This window comes from Phalacrocorax aristotelis, chromosome 11 (genome assembly GCF_949628215.1).
Source record: "Phalacrocorax aristotelis chromosome 11, bGulAri2.1, whole genome shotgun sequence".
In the NCBI taxonomy this organism is placed as follows: domain Eukaryota; kingdom Metazoa; phylum Chordata; class Aves; order Suliformes; family Phalacrocoracidae; genus Phalacrocorax; species Phalacrocorax aristotelis.
The window spans coordinates 21306045-21329358 of record NC_134286.1 but is presented as its reverse complement, the minus strand read 5'-3'; the positions used below and the strand labels follow the sequence as shown (position 1 = coordinate 21329358).

Here is a 23314-nt window from a genome sequence, read left to right as displayed (position 1 = left end):
GTATTATGATGAACTGTGTGAGCAGAAACACAATTTAATCAGAAATTAATAATTATAGTGTATTTTCCTATATAGAGAAAAGACCTGAAACTTTTTTCCTTCCCAGGTGGTGAACTGGGAAAGTAAATCTAGCGTTAAGTGTCGTTTACTGTTTTGTTATTATTTTCGTTTGTATAATGCATTCCACATTGTTCTGCCTTGTATTTTGAGACCAAGCTCAGGAATGAGGCGCCTTAGTACGCTCACATAACAAGGTGTTATAAATTATGTTCGGCTCCTAATATTTGCTATGATTCTTCCAGGGGAACATCCATGTTCTCTGAAAATCTGACTTGTAGAGGTAGTGGAAGGATGCAAACAAGTAGAAGGAATTATGAAACTCCTGTTAGAAGTGAAGTGGAATGTTTTCATTGTGTGCTGCTTTTTTTTTTTTCCAGCTTGTATAGAAATAAAATCCCTCAGAGCAATTTCCCTGGTCTGCTGACCCAGCAAGACTGGTTAAGGTCTTGAGCAACAGGAATTACAATCTACTTAGAGTATCACGTAGCTCTGTGTGACAGATATTTATTACAGATGTGCAGTTTGTCCCTCAGTGATTAAGCCTCATCTATCTGGTCATACTTTCACATGTATCTGGTTGCCAATGAAGGTAATAAAACCTCATTCTTCCGTACTGAACCGGACCTCCTGTGACCCATGCTCCAGCACTTTTCTAAGCCCAAGGGTGGGATGATACAGCTTTTTCATTTCATGCTGTCCTTTGCTCTTTTTCGTAGGTCATTGCAGACTTCTAGGGACAGGTACCTTTTTTTCCATTTAATGTATTTAGTAGTTTATCTTTGTGCTGCCATAAATAAAGCGAGCTATAAACTAGAACTCATCCATTTAGAAATTTAATAAAGTCCAAAGGCTGTAGTTAAATCTGACAGATTGTTTCTGGCGTTTGTGTGGTTTTTGCCTAGCTTTGACCTCTTTTAGATTCAGCAGCTATAAATTCAAGATCATTATAATATAGAAAACCTTGGTGAAAACTGAAGTTGTGCACTTAGGAGAGACTTTGTGCGCTTCTCCATTAGGTATCCCGACTGATCCTGGAACAGGCACTGAGCGTGACTGTGGTGCACAGTGCTTTGTTACGCTGTGACACGGGTTAGCTTGGAGACTGGGTGTGCTGAAGGGTGTTTTTGTGGGGTAAAGTGAGCGTCTGGGTCTTCACCAGTTATAACTTCCTTTTTGTGTTGTTCGTATTTTCTTTTTTTTCTTTCTGATAGTGTGAGTTTGTGAATGACTTACCTTTGCCTTTATCAAACCTTACCTTGCTTCACATATTTTACTTACAAAGACTGCTGTTAGCACGTCATGTAAAATAAATGGTTTAGAGAGACGAACCTGAGTTTTTCGGTCACCTTGTGCTTGATCACGGTTTAATTTTCATTTCCATAGGAAGAAATTGCTGACGGAAGTAGAAATTATTTCCCTTTCTGTTGCTTCATTTACTTAATAGAAACGCTAGTTTACCTTCTTCAAGAAAATGAAATGCTTGGATTTTAACTAGCACGCAGGCAACCCAAGCGTTAAGCCTAAAACTGTACCTGAAAAAATAAAGAGCATACAAGGACTTATGTCTATTCCCAAAAATTGTTTTGGTTTTAATTATTCCTCGTACACCTCCTGCACTGCCACTGAGCGTTGCTCCTCCACATGTAGCCTACCGTGTTCGGCTCTGCCTATTGCAGAGCGAGATTGTAGGGCTGTGCTGCTTCATTGATGGTGTCAGTATACAAACCAGGAAGCACTACTGCTTTGTGTACTGCAAAACACAGGTGAAAGTAATGAAAGAGAACAGAAAATGTGAGTTTCTAAAGGTATTAAGCAGTAAATTGTAAAAGCTTTTTGTATTCTCTACTATACTAAGGTTGTTTGAAGCCAAGGCTCTTCATAAGATGAAGCCGCTGTAGATGATACTCCAAAACAGCAGTAGTTGAATATAAGCAGTTTGGTTTCTTGTGTTCTAGAGATGTAGCTGTTAGATTAAACAGGGGCGGGGGTGCCACTTGGTCACATCATCAGATCCTGAAATTCTTTACTAATTGGTGACAAAGGTGTTTTATAGATTGAGGAATGCATTGGTTAAGAATAAAACCATTGTTCTTCTCTTAAAACAATGTGTGATCCATAACTCGGCATCTCACTTAAAAGAATATGTCCATGATAACTTTGAATTACAAGTTACTTATTAGTAGTCATTTGCCTTGCTGCCAGTGGTGGTAACTGGGATTAAGTGTCAGCGTACAAACTACGTGTTGTCACCTAGAAAGCTTTTTAGATATTGCAGAAGTTTAGACTTGTTGATTATTTTGGCTGCATCCTGCAAGAACTATAACTGTCCCTTGTGGAGTGAAGCTCTCTTTTGAGCTAATGCATGTAGATACACACGTGTGTATGGAGGCGTTATTTCTTTTTATATACATGTAAATTTTAAAAAATGGGGGGTGAAAACAGAGATATATAGCGATGGATAACAAGAGTGAGGAAACAGTGTTCCAGGTTCAAGCCATCGCTGTAGTATACACGGGTTGCTGCGCAGCCTCCTGCAGATCTTTTGACTTCTGCATCCATTTTCCTGTGAACTTGGTAAAATATCAACACATATAAGGAGCATTAGGATTAAATTGTCCATATTTGTCCACCTCTTGTGTGCATCTAGTCATAATTTATTGGTGTAACAAATACTTCTCAAGCTGCTTAGTAATAAATTTTCCTTAATGTTGTCAGAAGGAGGAAATTATGACAAAAATGTTTCTTTTAAGTTTCAGTCAGAGTATTTCTACCAGGAAGCACTTGTAGGGGAGGCAGAGCGTTAGAAATGGAATAAAATATAACAGACTACCATCTCAGATGTAAGCATGTATTAGCTTTTAAATTTAACTCGTTGTCCTGGGCATTTTGTAAGGGGAGGAAAAAGGGTGTGTGTATACTCACAGTCACTATGTATTAACCTTATACTTTCTTCTGAGAACAAGATCTCTGAAGCGTCAGGGGTCCTGGAAATGCAGACAGTTTGGTCTGCAGAAATCTCAGTAAGGCTGTACAGAAAACTGAGACTGTGAATGTGCTGTTCCTCAATTCAGTGTCAATAATACAATGTAACTGATATAAAGAATTGCTTACAGATAGCTCATTTTCTGCCTTTAGATCTGGTCACATCCCATTTTTTTGGAGAACACCCTGTTCTTAAAAATGGTATGAAAACTGTTAGCAACTTGCAACAAAGCGAATAAAAATCCTTGTTTGTTGTCTTCCCCGCCAATGGAGAGCTGTTAACGATGCGTGTGTCGTATAGATCCGGTAGCATTTCTTAATTAAAAGTTGGGGAACAAAAAGAAGAGACAGTTTGATCCAACAGATAAATTCTGTGATGGAAGTTCTGGATTCAGTCCTAGTACTTTGGGGCCTTGAGGGGTTAAAAAAAAAAAACTTTTATGCCTTTATGCATGTTTGAATTACAATCTGTTCCAGGAAAGGATTTTCTCTGCTGTGTTTATACAATGCCTAACGCCATGGGGCCCTGATCAGTAGGTCCTAGGAGAGCAGTCTTTAAAAAAACCTCACCAACCCAACCAAAAAAACCTTCTTGGGCAGTGGAATGATGGAAGCTTGATTGCTTTTGGTTTATTATTTAAATCCAAACACAAATGTCAGATGATTTGTTTTATTTTAAGGGAAAGATTGTGTCTGTGGGAAGCATACACTTGAAACATAACCAGGGCATTCTATTGACATAATAGGATTCTAACATGCTTTTAAGTGGTCCTGAGTTACTGCAATCGGAGTGTTTTCTTCCACTCCTGTAAATACCATCCCTCATATTGGAAGCCCCTTACAAACTTTATTTAGTTAATTAGACCGCTAAGGCAGAATACCTTGAATAATTCCCATTTCTCTTTCCACATGCTGCCTTTTAAGTAGGAAAACCTGAGGCCCTGTGAGAAATGGTGGAAGGGGTTATATGTGAAATGAACAGCAGAAGGGCAAGGAAATGAACTGAGAAAATGGAGGAAATACTTTCTATAATGTTATTTTTATATATATAAGCCATATATATAGTATAATGTTATTTTTACAGATACAAGCAATTAGATTTTCTGTGCATTGGTGGGCGTTTGGTAGCAGCGCTGATGGCTACTGCAATCACTTTAATAGTCATAGTTGACCATATTACACACGTGGCTGCATGTAATAGTTTGACATATGACTTGCAGAGACGACTTTTAACGCTGCATCCTAGTTCCTTGAAATAATATTATTGTACTGTAGCTTGAGTCTCTTAAACCAAAGGACAGGCAAGATGGCCAGGGGCTCAGCGGGCTTTCTCAGGCTGGCGTACAGCTGTACCCCAACTCTCATCCACGACAACATCTTACCAACCTTTGATCGTTGCGGATAGCAGCTCACAGCCAATTATTTCCTTACTTTATTTTTTTCCCCTCAAAACACAGTAATAGTGCAGTTGTCGTACCTCAAATGCTTTTAATTCATTTCTGTCCAAACCTTACTAGAGGACAGGTTGACTCTGTGATACACTGCTGTGTCGCATTTTAGTTAGTTATATGTGTCTGGTCGTGCCCACACAACACACTCTGACTCCAGCACTTCTTGAAACTTTATTTGTACATCAGCCTTGTGGGAATATTTGTTGCTCCCTGACCATGGAGTTACAATTATGTCTTTGTTTGCGCTGTACGGACTGAGCATTCCTTATGGAAGAACTGAGGTAATCAGTGAGGGCTGTATTTCAATATGATGACATGAAAGTGTGCATTTTCTTGGGTAGCTTTATAACATCTTTAAAAATACCTTGGACCTCTGAGTGTGCAGATGAGCCTGAGAAAGGACCTACCATATGAAGTTTGCTTAAAATGTACCCTTCTGCTGATTCATAATTATCTTGTGTGTCAGGTGGCAGTTCTGTGTTTCTGTAATTTGCGAATATTTATGTACAGTCATTCATGTGGGTGTTTATAATAATTCAGATCTTGTAAGAATAGCCGGGAAGTGAGATCTGTAATAACTTCAGGTAGAGTTGTCGTATTTCTCTTCTTTTCGGGGGTGAGTTATTACTTTCTAGTGACTACAGCCTACTATGGTGCCATCTTCAGTAACAGTAACCTACTGTCACTGTTCTACCTTCTGAGGCACCAGCAGCCGGTCAGCACAGCCCATGCGAGTCTTAATGCTATTTTCTTGGCCAGCCTTAGCAATAATCAACGTTCTTGTTGCCCGAGGCCCCACTTTGTGGAAGCTCTTTCCTCTGTCTCCTTGTGCCGAGACCACATCATGCCGCAGTGTGTCCCGCGTGCACCCGCACCTGCATCCAGGCGCAGAACGAGAGCGGGACGCAGCTTTTGATTCTGGTCCTGCAGCCACCGACAGTCTTGCGCTTGCAGCCCTCGTGCTTCCTGACTCCATCTGTGACTGGGGCAGAAGGATGAAGCGTTAGTGCGTTACGATACGTTCAGAGTAAATATGTGCTGCCTTTCAGGAAAGTCAGATGTCGCAGGTGGTTTGAGGTGCTGATCAGATTTAAATATCTGTGGGAAGGCTGCTCCAGCTCTCCGCGTGTGTCAGTGAAAGCTTCCTATGTTGTTGCATACAGGTGTTCAAAGCCCTTACGGCTACCAGGCTTCCTTTATGCCTTGCCGAATGTTCCTGTCCGTTAGCCGTGCTTATCACTAATGTGCGCTAATCCTTGGGTTGTCTAGTCATGTACTGCGTAGTTTTTGAACAAAACTCTGCCTATAAGAATATGAAGGTTCATGCCACAGTTTAGGTGAATTAGCTGGTCACCTGAGGATTTGAGGAGATGCACCAGTGAGGTCAACCTCTTTCTACAATGAAACATGATACAGACTTGTATTCTTACATGGTTTGTAGCATGTCTCAAAGCGAAACCAGAAACTTTCAGAGCTTCTGTAACAGGGAATGGTTCCAAAATGTCACCAAGGAGCAAGAAAATTAATGTTACTAAACATTGTTAATACTTAATGTTAATTTAGTTTTCCAAGACAAGTTCCCAGGGTAAAAAAACAAGTTAAGTGTGGGCTTAACTTTAGCTGTTCAGTTAATCATCAAAATTTGCTGTTGCTTCCACTGCAGCCAAACATTAAGCAGTTGACTGTGATCTTCTTCCTGGTCACTAACCTCCCTGTCCTTGGAAAAAATAATGCAAATTTTCACAAGGTTAAAAAAAAATTCTGGAAATCCCTTCTTCTGCTCTCTTTTACCCTCTGTTACTTAACAGTTTATGCATTGGACAAAAGAAGTCCTTCGCATTAGTATTATTTCTACAAATTCATTTCATTTCAGTCATTTTTTTCTGGGCTTGTTTTCCTGAGCAAAAATTATAATCTTCAGAGGAGTGGAAATTAGACTTTTCTGAATGATTTGCTTCCTGGGGCTAATTCCAGTATCACTTGTTTTTGCTAGCATAGGATAATACAAGAGATATAAATGTGGAGAAACATGATCGTCACCGGTGCCACTGTGGCTTACCTGCCATCCTCTAGTGTTCTAGCATTCCCAGAGCTGGTGTCTCTCTTTCTCTCTTGCTTCTTCCTATAGTTTCACCTCACACAGCAGTGAATCGCAGCTTGCTGTGTGCAATTAAATGATCTCGATTGTAACACCAATAAAATAATAAATGTCTGAACACTTTCCCTTTCTGAAAATTCATAGGAATAAATACCTAAAGTTCTCCTTCCTGTTTTTGACACCTACTAGAGTTACGTGTGGCCAAGTACATCATCAGTTAAATGCTTTTACTGATTTCAATTCTTTGTGAAATGATTTAAGGACAACCGTCTTAATTGTTTTTGGCCAACAGCAATGAGAAGACTTGACTAGAATTTGACAATGGAGGCAAAATCCATAGTTATCGGCGTGGAGGGGATGACGTGCAATTCCTGTGTTCAAACCATTGAACAACATGTCGGGAAGATGAATGGTATCCATAACGTTGAAGTAAGTAACACTACCGCCCTTTCTTGCAAAGCTTCGTTCTGACGTGAGAAATCATGATAAAGTGTGTACCGAGGGAGGAAGATATGTGCAAGGAATATATTCTGTACGTTTCATGGGCAGCTGGTGTTAGAAGTGCATGAGTGTATTTCTGGTGTAAGAGAAAAACAAGTTCTTACTTTACTGCAGGGGGAGCTGAGTCATTATCTGTTACTCTTAAGTAATTTTCTGCTTTACAGTTAATTCAGTACTGTAAATTAATGGGGGGAAGTAAAAAAAAAAAAAGGCAAGAACAAGAAATTTTTTAATAAGACAAAACAAAAGCCCTAGAACTCACACTGGTGAAAAAACCAAGCTGTCCTTGTCCCTTATACTGAATAAATGTCAGTATTTGCTCACAAGGCTCCAGGCCTTTTCTTTCAAACTGATAATACACAGAGGTCACTTACACAGGTTCAAAAGCATTTGTGGGCCTGAAGTGTCCAGTTAATCATGTGGTAGTTGACCTAGCGTGAAAAATAGAGCTGCTTTGTTGTGGTTCATGAAATAAGAGTAGCAGGTACTCCAGGTGACAAAGGAAAGCCTTGCTAGCTCTTTCATGTGTTAGAAGTTTCCCTTCCTTTGTACTGCCCACAAGGAAATGAGAGGAAGGGAAGCAGAACTGGAGTCTTGAACTGTTATCAGACCTACTTGGTCTGCCCTTAATCCAGACTTCCTTGATCTGAGTTGGTTTTAACTTTTCTTTTTCTCTAAGCTCAGAGGAGATATCAGTATTTTGTCAGTATTTCTTTCTATCCTGGGCAAAATATCGGATTGTAGAGTATTCCAGGGTGAGCTGGTTAAAATCATGTATTGTGTAGGAATACAGTAGTTTTAATGACAGAAACAATTTAAGAGCTGGGAAATTCCTATTAGTTTTATGACCTAATTTGTGCTAGCAAGAACAGTCCTAGCAGTAGCAGCAACAGAAAACTGCAGAGTTTGGTTCCTTAGTATCTAGGTTCTGAACTCATGCTGTAACATTGTGTAGGGGTTGATTTTACTCTGAAGAAAAGATGATCTTCCTGGCTTCATCAAAAGATGACTTCTGTTTTAGTGGATGTGTCTCAGACCAACGCTTTCCCTCCCAGAATAGGATACACTGTCGTAATTTGGGGGGCGTGCGATCATTACCTCTAGCTGACTTTGAAGGGCTCGTTGTGATGCACCATTCTGTACAAAGGCAAGCGATGCACTAGTTAGTACCGTTTCCTTTTGCCTGAAGTAGGTGTTCATGTACACACACAGAAATCTGGGTGAACAGCAGCGATATTTACAAGACGCATCATTTTTCTTCCTCCTTCAACTTTAACGAAGCTTTACTGTGATACGGCACTGTGCTCTGACACCAGAACCTAACATCTGTGGCGTGGTGTGGTCAGACGAATCACTATGTACCCGCAAGCTGGAGTCAAATAAAGGCTAAAAGCAGCCTGTAAAATAATACCCCAAATAACCTGACTTCAGAGTCCTCCCTTTCCCCCTTATTCTAGCAAAAGGTTTAATCTTGTCAAACTTGCATTTTGGTTGTTTCAGCTAATTTCTGAGAATATACAGATGACTTGAGATAGGAGAAGGAGAGACTCTAACTTGACTGAGGACAATGTGCGTCTCAAAGTATCTTTTACATAATGAATGAAGCAGGTTTTTAAAAGCACAGTATTAAGACTTTTGTGTTTAGGTTTTAAGGTAAATAACATTTCTAAAACTACTCTTGGCAAGAAAATATATTACAAAAACTTAGTCTGAGTAGAACAGGACTGTAAGAAACTTTAAAAGGTCGTATTTAGTAGTTATCCTCATTACAGCATCGGACCTTCAATTTAGCCAGATCATTTGTTTCAGAAAATCCTCTGAGAATGGTAAAGCGCGGTTTTGTTTAGTGATTATGAATGAGGTCAGCAGGGGCGATGAACGTTAGATGGCTAATACAGACAAACAGAGCCGCATTTAGGTTATTTTGCCTCCAACTGCAATGAAACCAATAAATGTCCATGTGGCTAATTCTGATAAGGCCTGTAATTGGGACAAAAATGAAGAAAGGTGGTTCTTAAAACAATTTAACTGGTCTAATATAATCATGACTGTGGTCTTTAGGTTGTACCTTTGCCCAGAGGAAAGATAGAATTGAACGATAGTGTGTTGAGCCTCTGGCAGGCATTGGCTTTCCCTTTTGGAAACTGCAATAATTATGTTTGATATATCATCAGTTGGGAGCAAATTAAATTGAGGATATTTGTACCGTCTGATGTGAAAGGTTAATACCAGATCAGGACGTCTCTGGATCACCAAAATGTACAGAGAGAGGAAAAACAGCTTCTCTAATGTTTGTCATGATCAATTTCAAAACTGAATTTTGTTCTGAGAAGTCTGATGCGCTTTATTGCTCGTAGGAAGTTAACAGCCTGTGCCTAAGATGCCTAGAAATACTGGCCTCTTTCACTGCCACTTAAATCTGGGGGCTTTTTCAAAGAGGGTTTTCTTCCACCGTTGTAGCCTAAGGGTAGTTACTGCTAACTGCAGAACTGTACATGTGATTAGAATTTTTTCTGTGGGCTGTTTTGCTTTTGGGATTGAATTGGGTTAGTTGTGATACCTCAAGAGTTTGTCTCTGGAAGTTTCATTAAATGCGTTGATGCTCTCTGGATGTCATAAGTAAAAGTGGCTAGAGAGAGTTGTTAAGGATTCTGGAACTGGTGGGGGGGGGGGGGAAATCCGTTCTTTCTGACCGTGTTGTTGCACAGATGAGCAGAAGTTGCTTTATGGTGGCTGTTGGTATGGCTTTACCAAGGTGAGTAGTGATGAATAAAATTATAATGGACAAGTATTACTGATCTATGCAAGTAAAAGCTATTTCTAGGATATTAGTTGTCTTTTTCTTTTTGTTTGCTAACTTGTTTTGATTTATTTTTTCCTTGCAAGGTATCTCTAGAGGATAAGAATGCAGTCGTCGTTTATGACTCAAAACTGCAGACTCCAGCAACACTGCAGGAAGCAATATATGACATGGGATTTGATGCTACAATACCTGATTCGAACCCACAACCTGTTTTACTTGACACTATTTTTCTTACCATTCCTACTCAGTCAGCTCTAACACCTAAACAGATTTGTAGTACACTACTAAAGAACAAAGGTATCATGGATGTTAAAATGTCCTCCGATCAAAAAACTGCAGTGGTGACTTTCATTTCTTCCCTTATAAATGGCAAGCAGATTATCCACATGGTCCCAGGAGTAGATTTAAATATCTCGGCACCAGAGGTAACGCCTGGAACTTGTGAAGATTCCATCTGGTCACAAGCAAGTAGCGTTGTGCTGCGCCTGAAAGTAGAGGGGATGACCTGTCATTCCTGCACCAGCACCATTGAGGGGAAGATTGGCAAATTGCAAGGGATTCAGCGGATTAAAGGTAAAACTTGAGTGTATTTTTGTGTAAATTGGAGTTGACCATGCTGTTCTCTGATGGCGCTGTGGAGATACCTTAGGTTTAGATAAGACAGCTTAGTGTGGCAGTTACTCTTTGTAGTCCAGGTATTTGGTTATGTGTTTAATTTGGACTATAAGTGAAGAAGGGGGCCCAAATTCTGATGAGGCTGTTGCTGTTAGGCGTGTGACAACATTCAGTGGTTGCTTTGTGTTTTGATAGGGAGCCTGGCGTAGTCCACAATTTTATTAACAGTTATAGAAATCTCTAATACCAGATGTCTTTTTTGTACTGTAATTAATATTAATTTGTTTTCAGTTCAATTAAAAATTAATTTTGGCATATATCTGTCATACACCATTCCTGTATTATCTGCAGTGTTACAGGTTGTGTTTATTGACACACTTCACTGACGAGATGCCAGGCAGTTAACATATGCCACTATTTTATTAAGTTTTCCACTGTCCTTAAGCAAGTCACTTAAACCCATATAGTAAGCTCAATACATAATAAGACAAAAATCAGTAGAGCAAGATACATGAAGTCAGGGGAAGGGGGATACAACCTGTTCAGTGTTCCAGCAGTCCGCAGCAAGGTCAAAGGTGGTGGGGGTCTCAGGCCAGCTGAGAGGGAGCTCCTCCGAGTTGCTCCTATTCTCTGATTTTATAGCTGGTGTGAAGCCCCTAGTCCCTACATACCTTTGTATCCAGAGTCTTAATCACCACAGCACACCCTGCTATGACTTTTGGAGCTGAACGTGGGCTGTGTGGTTAGATAAATGAGGGGAAAGAGGAAGGGAAGCCGCATGGTTCAGCAAAAATGTTCATACTTCTATAGTTTAAAAAAAGCAACACAACTAAACCCTCAGCCACGAGTTGCGCTTGTGATTAGTGTTTAGCTGCGAGTGGGTGACGGCTTCTTGATTCGGTTCAAATACTTTCCTCAGGGTGTTTTGTTAGAAACTGTCCAGGCTTTGACCTAAGTTTAGGCCTAATTTTCTGGCAGCTGATAAGCAGTGTGGGGAGTGGCGGGGGCATATTATAGGAGTCTGCACAGTTGGGGCTGGGGGCTAAGCAAGGGGTGACTACCAAGTCTAAACCTAGTTCTGCCCCTCACCTCAGCCTCATCGTGGCTTCCCCTCTTCAGCAGACCCTTGGCGTTAGTCCTGTCTCAGGGTCGGGACCCCCCAATAAGTGACTGTATCTAAAAGGGAAGACAAAATTATCTGTATACATAGCTTTGGCATAAATGTATTGCCACAGAGCCCTGACAAAACGATACATTTAGTGAGAGATAATAATGCCATTTGTGGAAGTCCTGGGGAAAGAGAAAAAAATTGAGGAAAAGAGGAGTTGAAAAATGTCATAGCGCTAGACAAAAGATGGCTGAAGAACTGAATTGATATTTACCAAACCAAATAATCTCCTTTCCACTGCAGTTGTGTTTCTGAGCATTTAAAGCATTATTGGAAAGCTTTGACATGATCTGTTGCTCTTAGGGCAGCGTGCTTATTATGCGTAGGGCAGTAACGCACACTTATTTTACTGATTAATTTTCAGTGTCCCTGGACAATCAGGAAGCTGTTGTTGTCTACCAGCCTCATCTAATCACAGCAGACGAAATAAAGCATCAAATTGAAGCTGCGGGTTTCACAGCATCTTTCAAAAAGCAGCCTAGACCCCTCAAGCTCAGTGCTATTGACCTGGAAAGGTTGAGGAATACTCAGACCAAAGGCTCTGAGACAGCACCAAGAGAAAACTTGAATGTGAATGATACAAAGACAGTTGTCTTCAGAATTGATGGCATGCACTGCAATTCATGTGTCCTCAATATTCAGAGTACCGTATCAGCATTCCCATCAGTAACAAGTATAGTTGTTTCATTAGAGAAGAAATCTGCTGTTATAAACTATAACCCAAACTTAATTAGCATAGACATGCTGAGAAAAGCCATAGAGGCAGTGTCTCCAGAGACATTTAAAGTCAGCCTTCCTGACGAATATGAAAACGTAGCACTTTTCCCCACGCTGGCATCCCCACTGAAGTCTCCTCATCCAGCTCTGAAGGATGCTAGCCAGCCACTTACTCAAATTGTTGTGATAAATATTGAGGGAATGACTTGCAACTCTTGCGTGCAGTCTATCGAGGGAGTCGTATCCCAAAAGGCGGGTGTAAAATCTATTCGTGTCTCTCTCGCAAATCGTAATGGGACTATAGAATATGACCCTCTGCAAACGTGCCCAGAAGACTTGCGGTCCTCTATAGAGGATATGGGATTTGATGCATCTTTATCAGGTAATGACATATTAAACTTCTAAACTTAAAAGGATTGATCAGTTCTGTTTAGGATTTGGTACCACCCAAGATGACATACTTTGTGCTTGCTAAGAGAAGCTTTATATCTTCTCTGTCAATGAGATAATTAAATATACATGCACTTCCTTGAATACATCAGAATAATAGAAATTATTGAGATATCTGGAAATAGAAATATGTCAGCTAAATACTGATGGTTGAATGGTGCATCAGTTTGCTACTGTATAGTATTCATGGCATGAATATGGAATTGGAGCTTTGCTAGCCATGAAGAATATTACGGATTACTGCACTGAAGATTCTTTTAGCGAGTTATCAAAGGCTTGGCTCCTGTGGAGTCACTAGTGAAGGGATGTTTAACCAGGCTGAGGCGTGACTGGGGAGTGACAAGACTCTGAAGAGCGTGGGCATCACTGAGGAAGTTAATCATGCTGTTGTGAGATAAGGCAGCTAAGCACCACCCAGCTGCTCGCTCGCTTCCCCACAGAGGGATGGGGAGGAGAAGGGTAGAAGAGTGAAAACTTGTGGATAGAGATAAAGACCGTTGAGTAGGTAAAGCAAAAGCCACGCAAGCGAAGCAAAAGAAGGAATTAATTCCCCACTTCCCATGGGCAGGCGGATGTTTGGCCACCTGCAGGAAAGCAGGGTTTCATCACGTGTAACAGTTACTTGGGAAGACGGATGGCATCACTCCACACATCCCCCTTTTTCCTTCTTTCCCCAGCTCTATATGCTGGGCACGATGTCATATCGTGTGGAATATCCCTCGGGTCACTTGGGGTCACTGTCCCGGCTGTGTGAGAAACAGAAAAGGCTGTTGATGCTGTCTAAGTACTGCTCAGCAGTAACTGAAACATGGGTGTGTTCCCAACACTGTTTGGGATGCAGATCCAAAGGATAGCACCATGTGAGCTACTGTGAAGAGTTAACCCTGTCCCAGCCAAAACCAGCGCAGATGCTTACTGTGATGGCTGGGATGCTAAAAGTAATTGCACAGTGGGAGCAGGTGGCTTGGTAATAGAATGCAGAAGACTTACAGTGAGAATACGGGTGAATATTAGTAGGTAGAGAAGCTTCCTGAGGGGACAGGGAAGCGCCATTTCTTGATTCAGTAAGATTAAATTTTGAGAAATACAGCACGTGAGCTATTTTGTGGCAATAACTGAAGAAGTGGTCGGGTGCTCCCGTTTAATTCCTTTCATACTGCTCCTGCATGTAGGCATGTATGTAGTGTAGCATCTCCTGGATTGCTGTAAGAAGCAGTTGTCTGTAGTTTGAGGGCCCTTCTCTAAGGTCAAAAACCACTGACTTTGCTTACAAAACATGCACTTGCTTACAAATTCAGCTTTATGTCCCAGGTAAAGTGAATAAAATTGTGTGTGAAACTAAGGTTGCAGTGCAGAGGTTTAGCTTACAACCTGCAGAAGAGGACAAAGGATGTGCAACAGAACATATACAATGAGGAAAGGCAAAATGGAAACCAGTAGCAGAACAGTCAGGAAGTTAATCAGCGGCCCAGTTCTTTGTCTTGTTTTCTTTTTCTTACTCTTAATTGACAGACGGATGAATCTGACTGACAAGGCATAAGCAGTTACCGTTTTTTGGTCCAAATTTACAGCAACATATATTTATGGCTGGTGTAGTGCCAGCTCAGCCCTCGTTGCAACGGCTATTCATGGTGTCGTGAACTGCAATCTCCTTTTCAGCCGAGGCAGAACTACCTGTGGCAGTAGCTCAGCCCTCGCCCGAAGTGCAGCTGGAATCTCACAAAACCGAGCCTCCCTCCAGCATGTCACCAACCCACCTTGCTAGACAAGAGACAAAAACTATATCGAAGTGCTACGTCCAAGTCACAGGAATGACATGTGCTTCGTGTGTGGCCAACATCGAGAGAAATCTGAGAAGAGAAGATGGTAAGATATATGCCAGTGCAATCTGTTAAATTTCGAAACGTTTCTTTTAGAGAATCCGTGTAGCTTTTGTACAGCGTTTTTAATGTGTGGCTTGTCAAGAGAGGTACCATTGGTGTGTTTCCTGGGTGGGAACGTTGGCTGCTCGCTGCTGGTTCGTAGGATGCAAACAGCGGCGTTCTGGCCATTGTGCGGGCGTGCTGCCCTTGCAAAAGCTCCAGAGAGAACATAGGGATCAGGTACAGATCCTCCTGAAACTAAAACCTTTTCTACTAGAGGGATGTGCCCAGGACTGCAACTGAAAGGCAGAAGTACACATGCCTCTATTAGAAAGGGAGCTATTAGAGAGGGACAGTATTAATATGGTTTATTAATCTCTTAATTATTAGCCTCTTAGACATAAATTCATTTTAGCTCTGCGAGTCAGGACAACTATGTCTGTCTTCTGTCAGTGTGATGATTATATTTGCAGGAACAAATAGTTGCATGACTATGATGTAATGAGGAGTCATTAAGGTAGACGGTTTAATTATTGTAATGAAGATGGATGTGTTCCACATTAACATGGAACTTAATTTTTTTTCATCCTAGAAAATGGATGAATCTAAATCCTTTTCACTTAGCGTACACTAGGATTGTACATTGTTAGATCTACCCTTTCTCATACGTGTTCTCTTTTGAAGAAAAGGCTTTTAGAAATGCTAAATGCAGATGAGAAAGTATGCAGAACTGTATTTTAGAAAACCTTCTGAAGTAAAAATAGATCATATTTTCCTATAGCATAGGCTGAATGTTTGTAATTGGACTGTTAAAAATATGCAACTCCTGTGAAGTAATACTTTCATCGTCGCACCTGCACCTAGATGCTTGTGTTGCATTGTTGATACACCTCCCCAAAATGACGACATTTTTCTTGATATGTACCTATAATACGGTAGCTTTCTCAATTTCAGTAAATTGCCATTATCCCATCATGTTACCATAAATGCAGTGTTCTCCTTCGACCTGATCTGCCATTCGCACATTTTGTTTTCTAGGAATACATTCGATACTTGTTGCCCTAATGGCAGGAAAGGCAGAAGTGAGGTATAATCCTGCCGTCATACACCCTTCAGCTATTGCCGAGCTCATACGGGAACTGGGATTTGGAGCTACCGTGATGGAAAATTGTGGGGAAGGAGATGGAATTCTGGAACTTGTTGTAAGCTAGTAATTAAACCAGCCACTCCCATCTTTATTACTTTTATCTATTGGATGTGCTTATGTAAGCATCCACTCCCTAAAGTGTTAATCATATAATAGAGCTTAATTTACAACTTTACAGCAGTCTTTACTATGTAAGAGTGCATCAGGTATGTATCAAAAACTGTATCTTGTCCTGCAAACTGTGCTGGCTCCCTCCTACACTGAAGTTGGACAAATATTCCTGTGGTTTTGTGATTACTCTGCCTGTTGCAGGAATTACATGGGGTTTTTTGGTAGCTGAGTCTAGCTCAGTGTACCCCAGCTCTGAGCTTGAAGAGCCAGCAGAGCTTAATAACCTCGTCTCTATGCTACGCTTCCTCTTATTGCTCTGACCCTTAACTAGAGAGCTCCATCTCGCTGCTTCAGACTCCAGAAATATGCAAGAACTAATTCAGGACAGTCATAAGCACTTTTCCTACTTTTTAAGATGCATTTACCAAATAACCTGTGGTTTCGATAACAGGAAGGAACCTTTATTTTACAGGTGAGAGGAATGACATGTGCTTCTTGCGTACACAAAATAGAATCCACCCTCATGAAGACAAATGGTGTTTTATACTGCTCGGTAGCTCTTGCAACCAACAAAGCACACATTAAGTATGATCCTGAGATTATAGGTCCTCGAGATGTTATACAAGTGATAAAGGTAAGTTTCATAGAATACCCAGCGTCCTTTGAAGAGTTACAAACCCCAGAAACAGGAGGCTATTAAAGGGAAAAATCTGTCCCTCTTCTTCCATCTGCTATCTTCCGAGGGCAGGTTTCTGCAGATAATAGGTGTGTTCTGGCTCAAAAGCAATGCTCTATTACGACTTTGCCTAAGTTTTTAAAGGGAAATACTGGGAAAGCCAGACTGTGGTAGAGTTGAAGACACAAGCTGTAGGTTTGCAGGAAAATAAAGCACATCCATCAGTACAGTAGCAGGAGAGAGGTGAAATAAGTTTCCGGGCTTTCTCTCTCGATTTCTCTACTTCTGTGCACTGGGATTAACCATTTTGGAAAGCTGCGTTTTAGAATAGCATTTTAATGTTCTAGAAAGGTTGATTTCTACATCAGATTGCTTTTCTTTCTTTGCAAGGTAACTAAAAATTAGTAACAATCATATTGGAAATGTTAATAAAGTAAATCAAATACAAGCCTGGCACTATCAGTAATCTGGCAATAACTTTATATGAGCACAAAGTGTCTTTTAAAATTGACTGTCCTTGTTTATTATTATACTTTTTTTCTTTAGGATTTAGGTTTTACTACTTCGTTAGTCAAAAAAGATAGATCTGCTAGTCACCTAGATCACAAGCAGGAAATAAGGCAGTAAGTATTCCTGAACATATTTAGACTCTATAAACATCTTTGATTCTTCTTTTTTAATCAACAGTAAAATTATTAAATATTTTTAACTGTGCAGACTTTTTAGCGAAAATGTTACCCAGCACTCGACTGCCAAACAAATCTTTTTTCTTCTTTTTTTTCTTTTTTAAATCTGAGGTGGAAAAGGTCTTTTGTTGTGAGTCTCGTTTTCTGTATTCCTGTCATGGGGCTGATGATTTACATGATGGTTATGGACAGTCAGCTTTCAGATGCTCACACACGTCACAACATGAGCAGTGAGGAAATGGAAGCCCTTCACTCCTCTATGGTCCTGGAATACCAGCTCCTACCAGGATTGTCTGTCATGAATTTTGTGTCATTTTTACTCTGTGTCCCTGTACAGGTAAGAGGGAATGTGACATCGCCTAATTTATTGGGGTTAAGCACTCAAAATGGAAGGCGATGAAGAAATGAAACTTGAAAAGTGACTGTAATTATGCTGATTCAAAATGCTTTTGAGGCTGTGTGCTTCTGCCATTGCCAAAGTAAGTGGTGCTGGGGACCGCCACGGGCAGGCCTGTCAGCGTAGAGGTGCTGTGCAGCCAGGCAGCGCGTCGGGCGGCTGCCCTGCCGGGTGTGGGGAGGAGCTGGTGGAACTGCATGGAGGTGAGAAGACCTGAGAGTAGCGTGGTGGAGACCATAGCCCTCAGCTAGAGCTGGGGTTTTGTTCGGGAAGAGGTGGAGAAGGCAAATAACACAGATGAAGCGGGTGTCTCCCTCTCTCTTAGAAATGCGGCTGCTGCGTGCTACAAGTGTGTGTATAAAATACAGCTGATGCTTTTATTGCAGGTATTTGGAGGCTGGCACTTCTATATACAGGCGTACAAAGCGCTGAAGCACAGAACTGCAAATATGGATGTGCTCATTGTTTTGGCAACCTCCATTGCCTTCCTCTACTCGTTTGTTATCCTTCTAGTGGCAATGGCTGAGAAAGCAAAAACAAACCCTGTAACTTTCTTTGACACACCTCCTATGCTGTTCGTGTTCATCTCATTGGGCCGGTGGCTAGAGCATGTTGCAAAGGTAAGGAAAATAAAAGCCCGTGGTACCTACAAGCTGCAAGACACTAAGAATCACTTCAGAATGTTGTGTACCTTTAAAAAACAAGTCCCATGAAAAAGCTTTCTTAGGTTCTTTTAACCTGCTTTGTTGTAAAATCATCTTCAGTAACTGAACTGGTAAAAATATGAAATGGCTTAATGTAAGTCTGTTTGCAGAAAGTATTTTCTTAATAGGGTAAATTGCAACATATGCAGTTGTCATTTACCCAGCAATTTTTGCAATAGCATAGTCAGAAAAATATGAAAATTATTATTCTAGGGTAAAACATCAGAAGCACTGGCAAGACTAATTTCATTACAAGCTACTGAAGCTACTATTGTTACCTTGGGCCCTGGTAACGTTCTTTTAAGGTATCTTGCTTTGTCATTTGCTTTTTCTGTTGTTCCTTTTTTATTGTTAATATGCTTAATTCACATACGAATGTTACCATTCTATAGAACTATGAAGCAAACCTCAGATTTGCTGGCAGATTTGCCAGATATAAATGTTAACATGCACAAAAAATTAACACTGCTCTGATTTGTTTTTTTGGAATCTTGCTAATTTTTGCTGCGATAAGAAAATTAGTGGATTTTCTCAACTGGAAAGTAAATAAAATAATGATAAAATAATCATAGTGCTTTTTAAAATGGCCTTTCTGCTGACAATTTCTGCATACATTAACAATGTCAACCAGTGGGATTATGCTTTGTGTATAGCGACGGCTCCTTTTGCCTGGGTAACTCCAGTTAACAATCTCTACCTCGTTCTAGTGAAGAGCAAGTTGATGTCGAACTGGTTCAACGAGGTGACATTGTCAAAGTGATCCCGGGAGGCAAATTCCCAGTGGATGGTCGTGTTATCGAAGGCCACTCGATGGTAGATGAATCTCTTATCACAGGTAAGGTTTGCTTTTTGCAATTGTAATGCTGTTTTTCTTTTCCTTTAAACAAATCTGAAGAAGGGAAGCCAAAGCTGTTCTCCTCACTCTCCTAATCGCACATTAGGAGTTGGTGGCTGTTAGAGTATTGCTGAAAATAGTATCTGTTGTTGACCTTTCCTTAGGTGAAGCGATGCCTGTGACTAAAAAACCTGGCAATACAGTTATTGCAGGTTCTATTAACCAGAACGGATCACTGCTGATCTCAGCAACCCATGTCGGATCTGATACAACTCTTTCCCAGATTGTTAAACTTGTGGAGGAGGCCCAGACCTCAAAGGTAGAGTATAACCAAAGTAAGCGCTTGGGTTTGTCTTATCGTTCAGGCATCGGCATACCAAATCGTTTGAAGAGTGGTTAAGGTTGTTTAGATTTGAATTGCAGTTGCACAATGGAGTATCCTGCTGAATAAGCGCTTTGATACAGTCTACTGTTCCAAGTCTCGTCATTTTATTAAGTGAATATGTAACTGCAAAGTGTGGAATGCTAAACACGCTGCAGGAGGAAGCTGTGATTACACCTATGTCTGAAGGCACAGCAGAGAGTAGGCATGAAGTTGCTGGAGCTGACGTGCTTCTCCTTCCTAGGCTCCTATCCAGCAATTTGCAGACAAACTTAGTGGCTACTTCGTTCCTTGTATTGTGGCTGTCTCTGTGGTTACCCTTTTTGCCTGGATTATAATTGGATTTGTGGATTTTGAAATCATAGAAAAATACTTTCGGGTGAGTAAGTCTCCTTAAACGCTTTCTGAAGTACTTAAGAAATGGATAACAAGTCTATTAGACTGCAGTGGTTCTCTCTCCGAATTATCCTTGCAGGCAGTTGCTGACTATAGATATTATATTGTTGTTGTTATTATTGTTATATTTCACCTTATATGCTTTTTTTACACTGGATCACTCCTACCTGTATACTTGGAGAATCTGCAGTAATTAGTCAACTCCTGAAAAGTTAGCATTCGAAAACTAAAAGTAAATACTAAACATCAAAATTTCCCTCTTTCCATTCCTCTCTGTAGGGAACAGAAGTCCCTTGTGTTACAAGCTCCAATTCGAGTTTTATTAGCATAGCTCTGTGTAAATTCAGTCTTTGAAATCGGTGGGATTCATCTTCATTGCAGGGGCCAGAGGAGGGTCAGGATCCTAACTTGTACCTTAGGGTTGCTTAGATCACAGGTTTCTTGGTTCGTGACTATTTCTGGTTAGAATTTATTAGTTTCCAGGAGAGGAATCTTTGTATCCTCTGTCTGTATGTAGTGTTGATAGAGTAGTTTTATTACATTGCAGTGGTACCTTATTTAGGAAAATGTCCTATAAATAAAACGGATCATGGGTATGTCCCGTATAGAACAGAACTTAGCCATTCATTTAGTCATTTGTCTTAGCTTTGCATGATTTGCCTGTTATTTACTTTCTAATTTTAATACTTTATATATTTGAAGATATTTCGTTGTTTCTATGGTTCAATTTCTTCTATTACTAAAATAAACTTCTGTCACTAGGGTTACAATAAGAGCATTTCTGCAGCCGAGGTGATAATCCGCTTTGCTTTCCAAGCCTCCATCACAGTCCTGTGTATCGCGTGCCCCTGTTCTCTGGGGTTAGCCACCCCGACAGCTGTGATGGTTGGTACTGGAGTAGGAGCCCAGAATGGCATACTGATCAAAGGCGGAGAGCCGTTAGAGATGGCACACAAGGTAAGAAGTGCGGGTTATTGTTACAAGACCTCGAAAGGCTGGTGTCGGTGGCGTTTTGCCGCTCGCTGCCTGAGCAGATCCGTACACACCCGTCGGTACGCGTTAGTGTCGTGTGATCAGAACGCGTTAGCGAGATTGGGTAAACCGGCTGGCTTTCTGAGGCAGCTCTGCACTAAAGCTTTGTTCACTGAAGGAAGTCTTCCTCTTTTGCTGCAGGTGAAGGTGGTTGTATTTGACAAAACAGGTACTATTACTCACGGGACTCCAGAAGTGATGCAGGTGAAGTTTCTGGTGGAGGGTAACCAACTACCACATAATAAAATGCTGGCGATAGTGGGGACTGCGGAGAGTAATAGCGAGCATCCTCTTGGAGTAGCAATAACAAAGTACTGCAAAAGGGTAAGTTATTTACGCAGGAACAGAGTAGTTTGTGTTATGGGAGAACCTCTCTCGCAGTACTTAATGTGCATGAGTAGTCGTGTGTTATTTAGAGAGTAATTGACGTATTCAATTGGGAAAGCTGAAAATTGTGGAGCCACGTAAATCCCTTAATACCATATTAGATGCACTGGATGCTCAAACTTATGTTTTGATGATTGAATGTTTCTCTGCTTCTTCTGTTAGTTAGTTTGACTGCACTTTGTGGGGTTTGTAAATGCAGCATGCTTTTATATATTTAAAACATTTCTCGGTTTGCATCCTTTTTCTTTAGGAACTGGACTCGGAAACCCTTGGGACATGTGCAGATTTTCAGGTAGTTCCGGGCTGTGGCATTAGTTGTAAAGTCACCAATATTGAAGCATTGCTCTACCGGAAAAATAAAATGGTTGAAGAAAAGAATATTAAAAATGTGACACTTGTGAAAATTGAGGAAAATATGGACGAATCCGTGCAGCCTGCTTTGATTATTGATGCTGAACTACCAAGTAAGCTAACTCTGGTTTGTAGAACGGAATGGATAATTTCTGCTTTTGTGTCTTTAGGATCCGTAAGAATGAGGTCACTTTTTTGCCCCGGAGAACTGGGCTTGCATCAAGGCACACATGAAATAGTTGGTCATGAATTTATTTCATGCTCACACATCACTCAGGACATTTTTTATTAAATATAATTTGAAGTTCCGAGATGAATATGGGGCTGGAAAATCACACATGAATTGTCTTTCATCTTTCTCTGTTTTTACTTGGCTGCATCTCGAGTTACCATTTGCTAGCCAAAATTATGTGTATTTGCACAACCGACTGGTTTTCCACCACAAAAAGCTTGTTGTTAGATCTGTCAACTATATTGGGCGGTTACATACAAATTTAGAAGCACTGGGGAAGGGACTTGGTCCTTTACTGTCCTTTGACCTTGGTCCACTGCCATGGTCCCCACCCATTAGTGAGGAAATGTTAGGTCTGTCTTGTCAAGAACATGTGAAAAGTCTGGTAGTGCAGAAAGTATTGAGCAAGTCTTTCTGTTTGGATGCTCTGTAGTGATATTTCAGTGTGTACTGGGAGAACCGGGACAGGATTAGCCGGAGGGAAGCTTCCTGGTTACTCATGTGATGGTAGGATTGTATTTTCTTCCTTCAGGTGCTATGAGTTCTCAGAAATACTCTGTTCTCATTGGGAACCGGGAGTGGATGAATAGAAACGGCCTCCTTGTTACAAATGAAGTCGATAAAGCCATGATGGAACACGAGCGGAGAGGTCGCACAGCAGTTCTAGCAGCTGTTGACGGTAAGTTCAGTGCTGTCTGTCTTTATTCAGAGGTTGGATTTGTCAATATTCAAATAGAAGGTTATTAGTAATGTCATAGCAGTTCCACCTGAAGCAGAATAATGGGATGGAAGGAGCTCATTTAGCTAGTTTCATACGAGAAAGACCCCTTCCTGCTTTTCATAGTTGGCAGGAGAGTTGGACGTAATGCAAGGGCTTCAAAGAGGGCAAAGGGGAAGAAAGGAGAAGAAAGGAATTTTTTTGTTCTTGATGGACAGTCCATGCTCTGTGTTGCCTTAAGCATCGCTGCCCTGGTATCTGTTCTCATTCGGCTTTTTACTGTCGATACTACTGTTTCTGGAATTGGTCTTACTGGGAAAAAAGAGTTATGTGTTTTTCCTAAAGCAATAAAGATCTTTATTACAAACACGCTCTTTCTTTCTGTTATTTTAGGAGTGCTTTGTGGCTTGATAGCTATTGCTGATACCGTGAAACCAGAAGCTGAGCTGGCAGTCTGCACTTTGAAGAGCATGGGATTAGAGGTTGTCCTAATGACTGGTGACAACAGCAAAACAGCAAGATCTATTGCCTCTCAGGTGAGCTATACCGTAAG

At 40.8% G+C, this 23314-nt stretch overlaps 1 protein-coding gene across 4 annotated transcripts in view; it reads left to right on the top strand.

Moving 5' to 3' along the window:
• Positions 1–23314, top strand: part of ATP7A (ATPase copper transporting alpha) — a 31383-nt gene that overhangs the window by 1459 nt on the left and 6610 nt on the right. For all 4 annotated transcript variants that reach the window (XM_075106240.1, XM_075106239.1, XM_075106238.1 and 1 more), the window contains exons 2-19: positions 6884–7020; positions 9979–10468; positions 12043–12777; positions 14505–14711; positions 15746–15909; positions 16438–16599; positions 17188–17264; positions 17439–17664; positions 18111–18344; positions 18642–18733; positions 19136–19263; positions 19428–19582; positions 19890–20024; positions 20804–20998; positions 21215–21397; positions 21711–21924; positions 22576–22722; positions 23155–23297. In XM_075106240.1, the coding sequence (XP_074962341.1) occupies positions 6913–7020; positions 9979–10468; positions 12043–12777; positions 14505–14711; positions 15746–15909; positions 16438–16599; positions 17188–17264; positions 17439–17664; positions 18111–18344; positions 18642–18733; positions 19136–19263; positions 19428–19582; positions 19890–20024; positions 20804–20998; positions 21215–21397; positions 21711–21924; positions 22576–22722; positions 23155–23297 (3795 nt within the window). In that variant the 5' untranslated portion in view covers positions 6884–6912. The remainder of the gene's footprint in view (positions 1–6883; positions 7021–9978; positions 10469–12042; positions 12778–14504; positions 14712–15745; positions 15910–16437; positions 16600–17187; positions 17265–17438; positions 17665–18110; positions 18345–18641; positions 18734–19135; positions 19264–19427; positions 19583–19889; positions 20025–20803; positions 20999–21214; positions 21398–21710; positions 21925–22575; positions 22723–23154; positions 23298–23314) is intronic.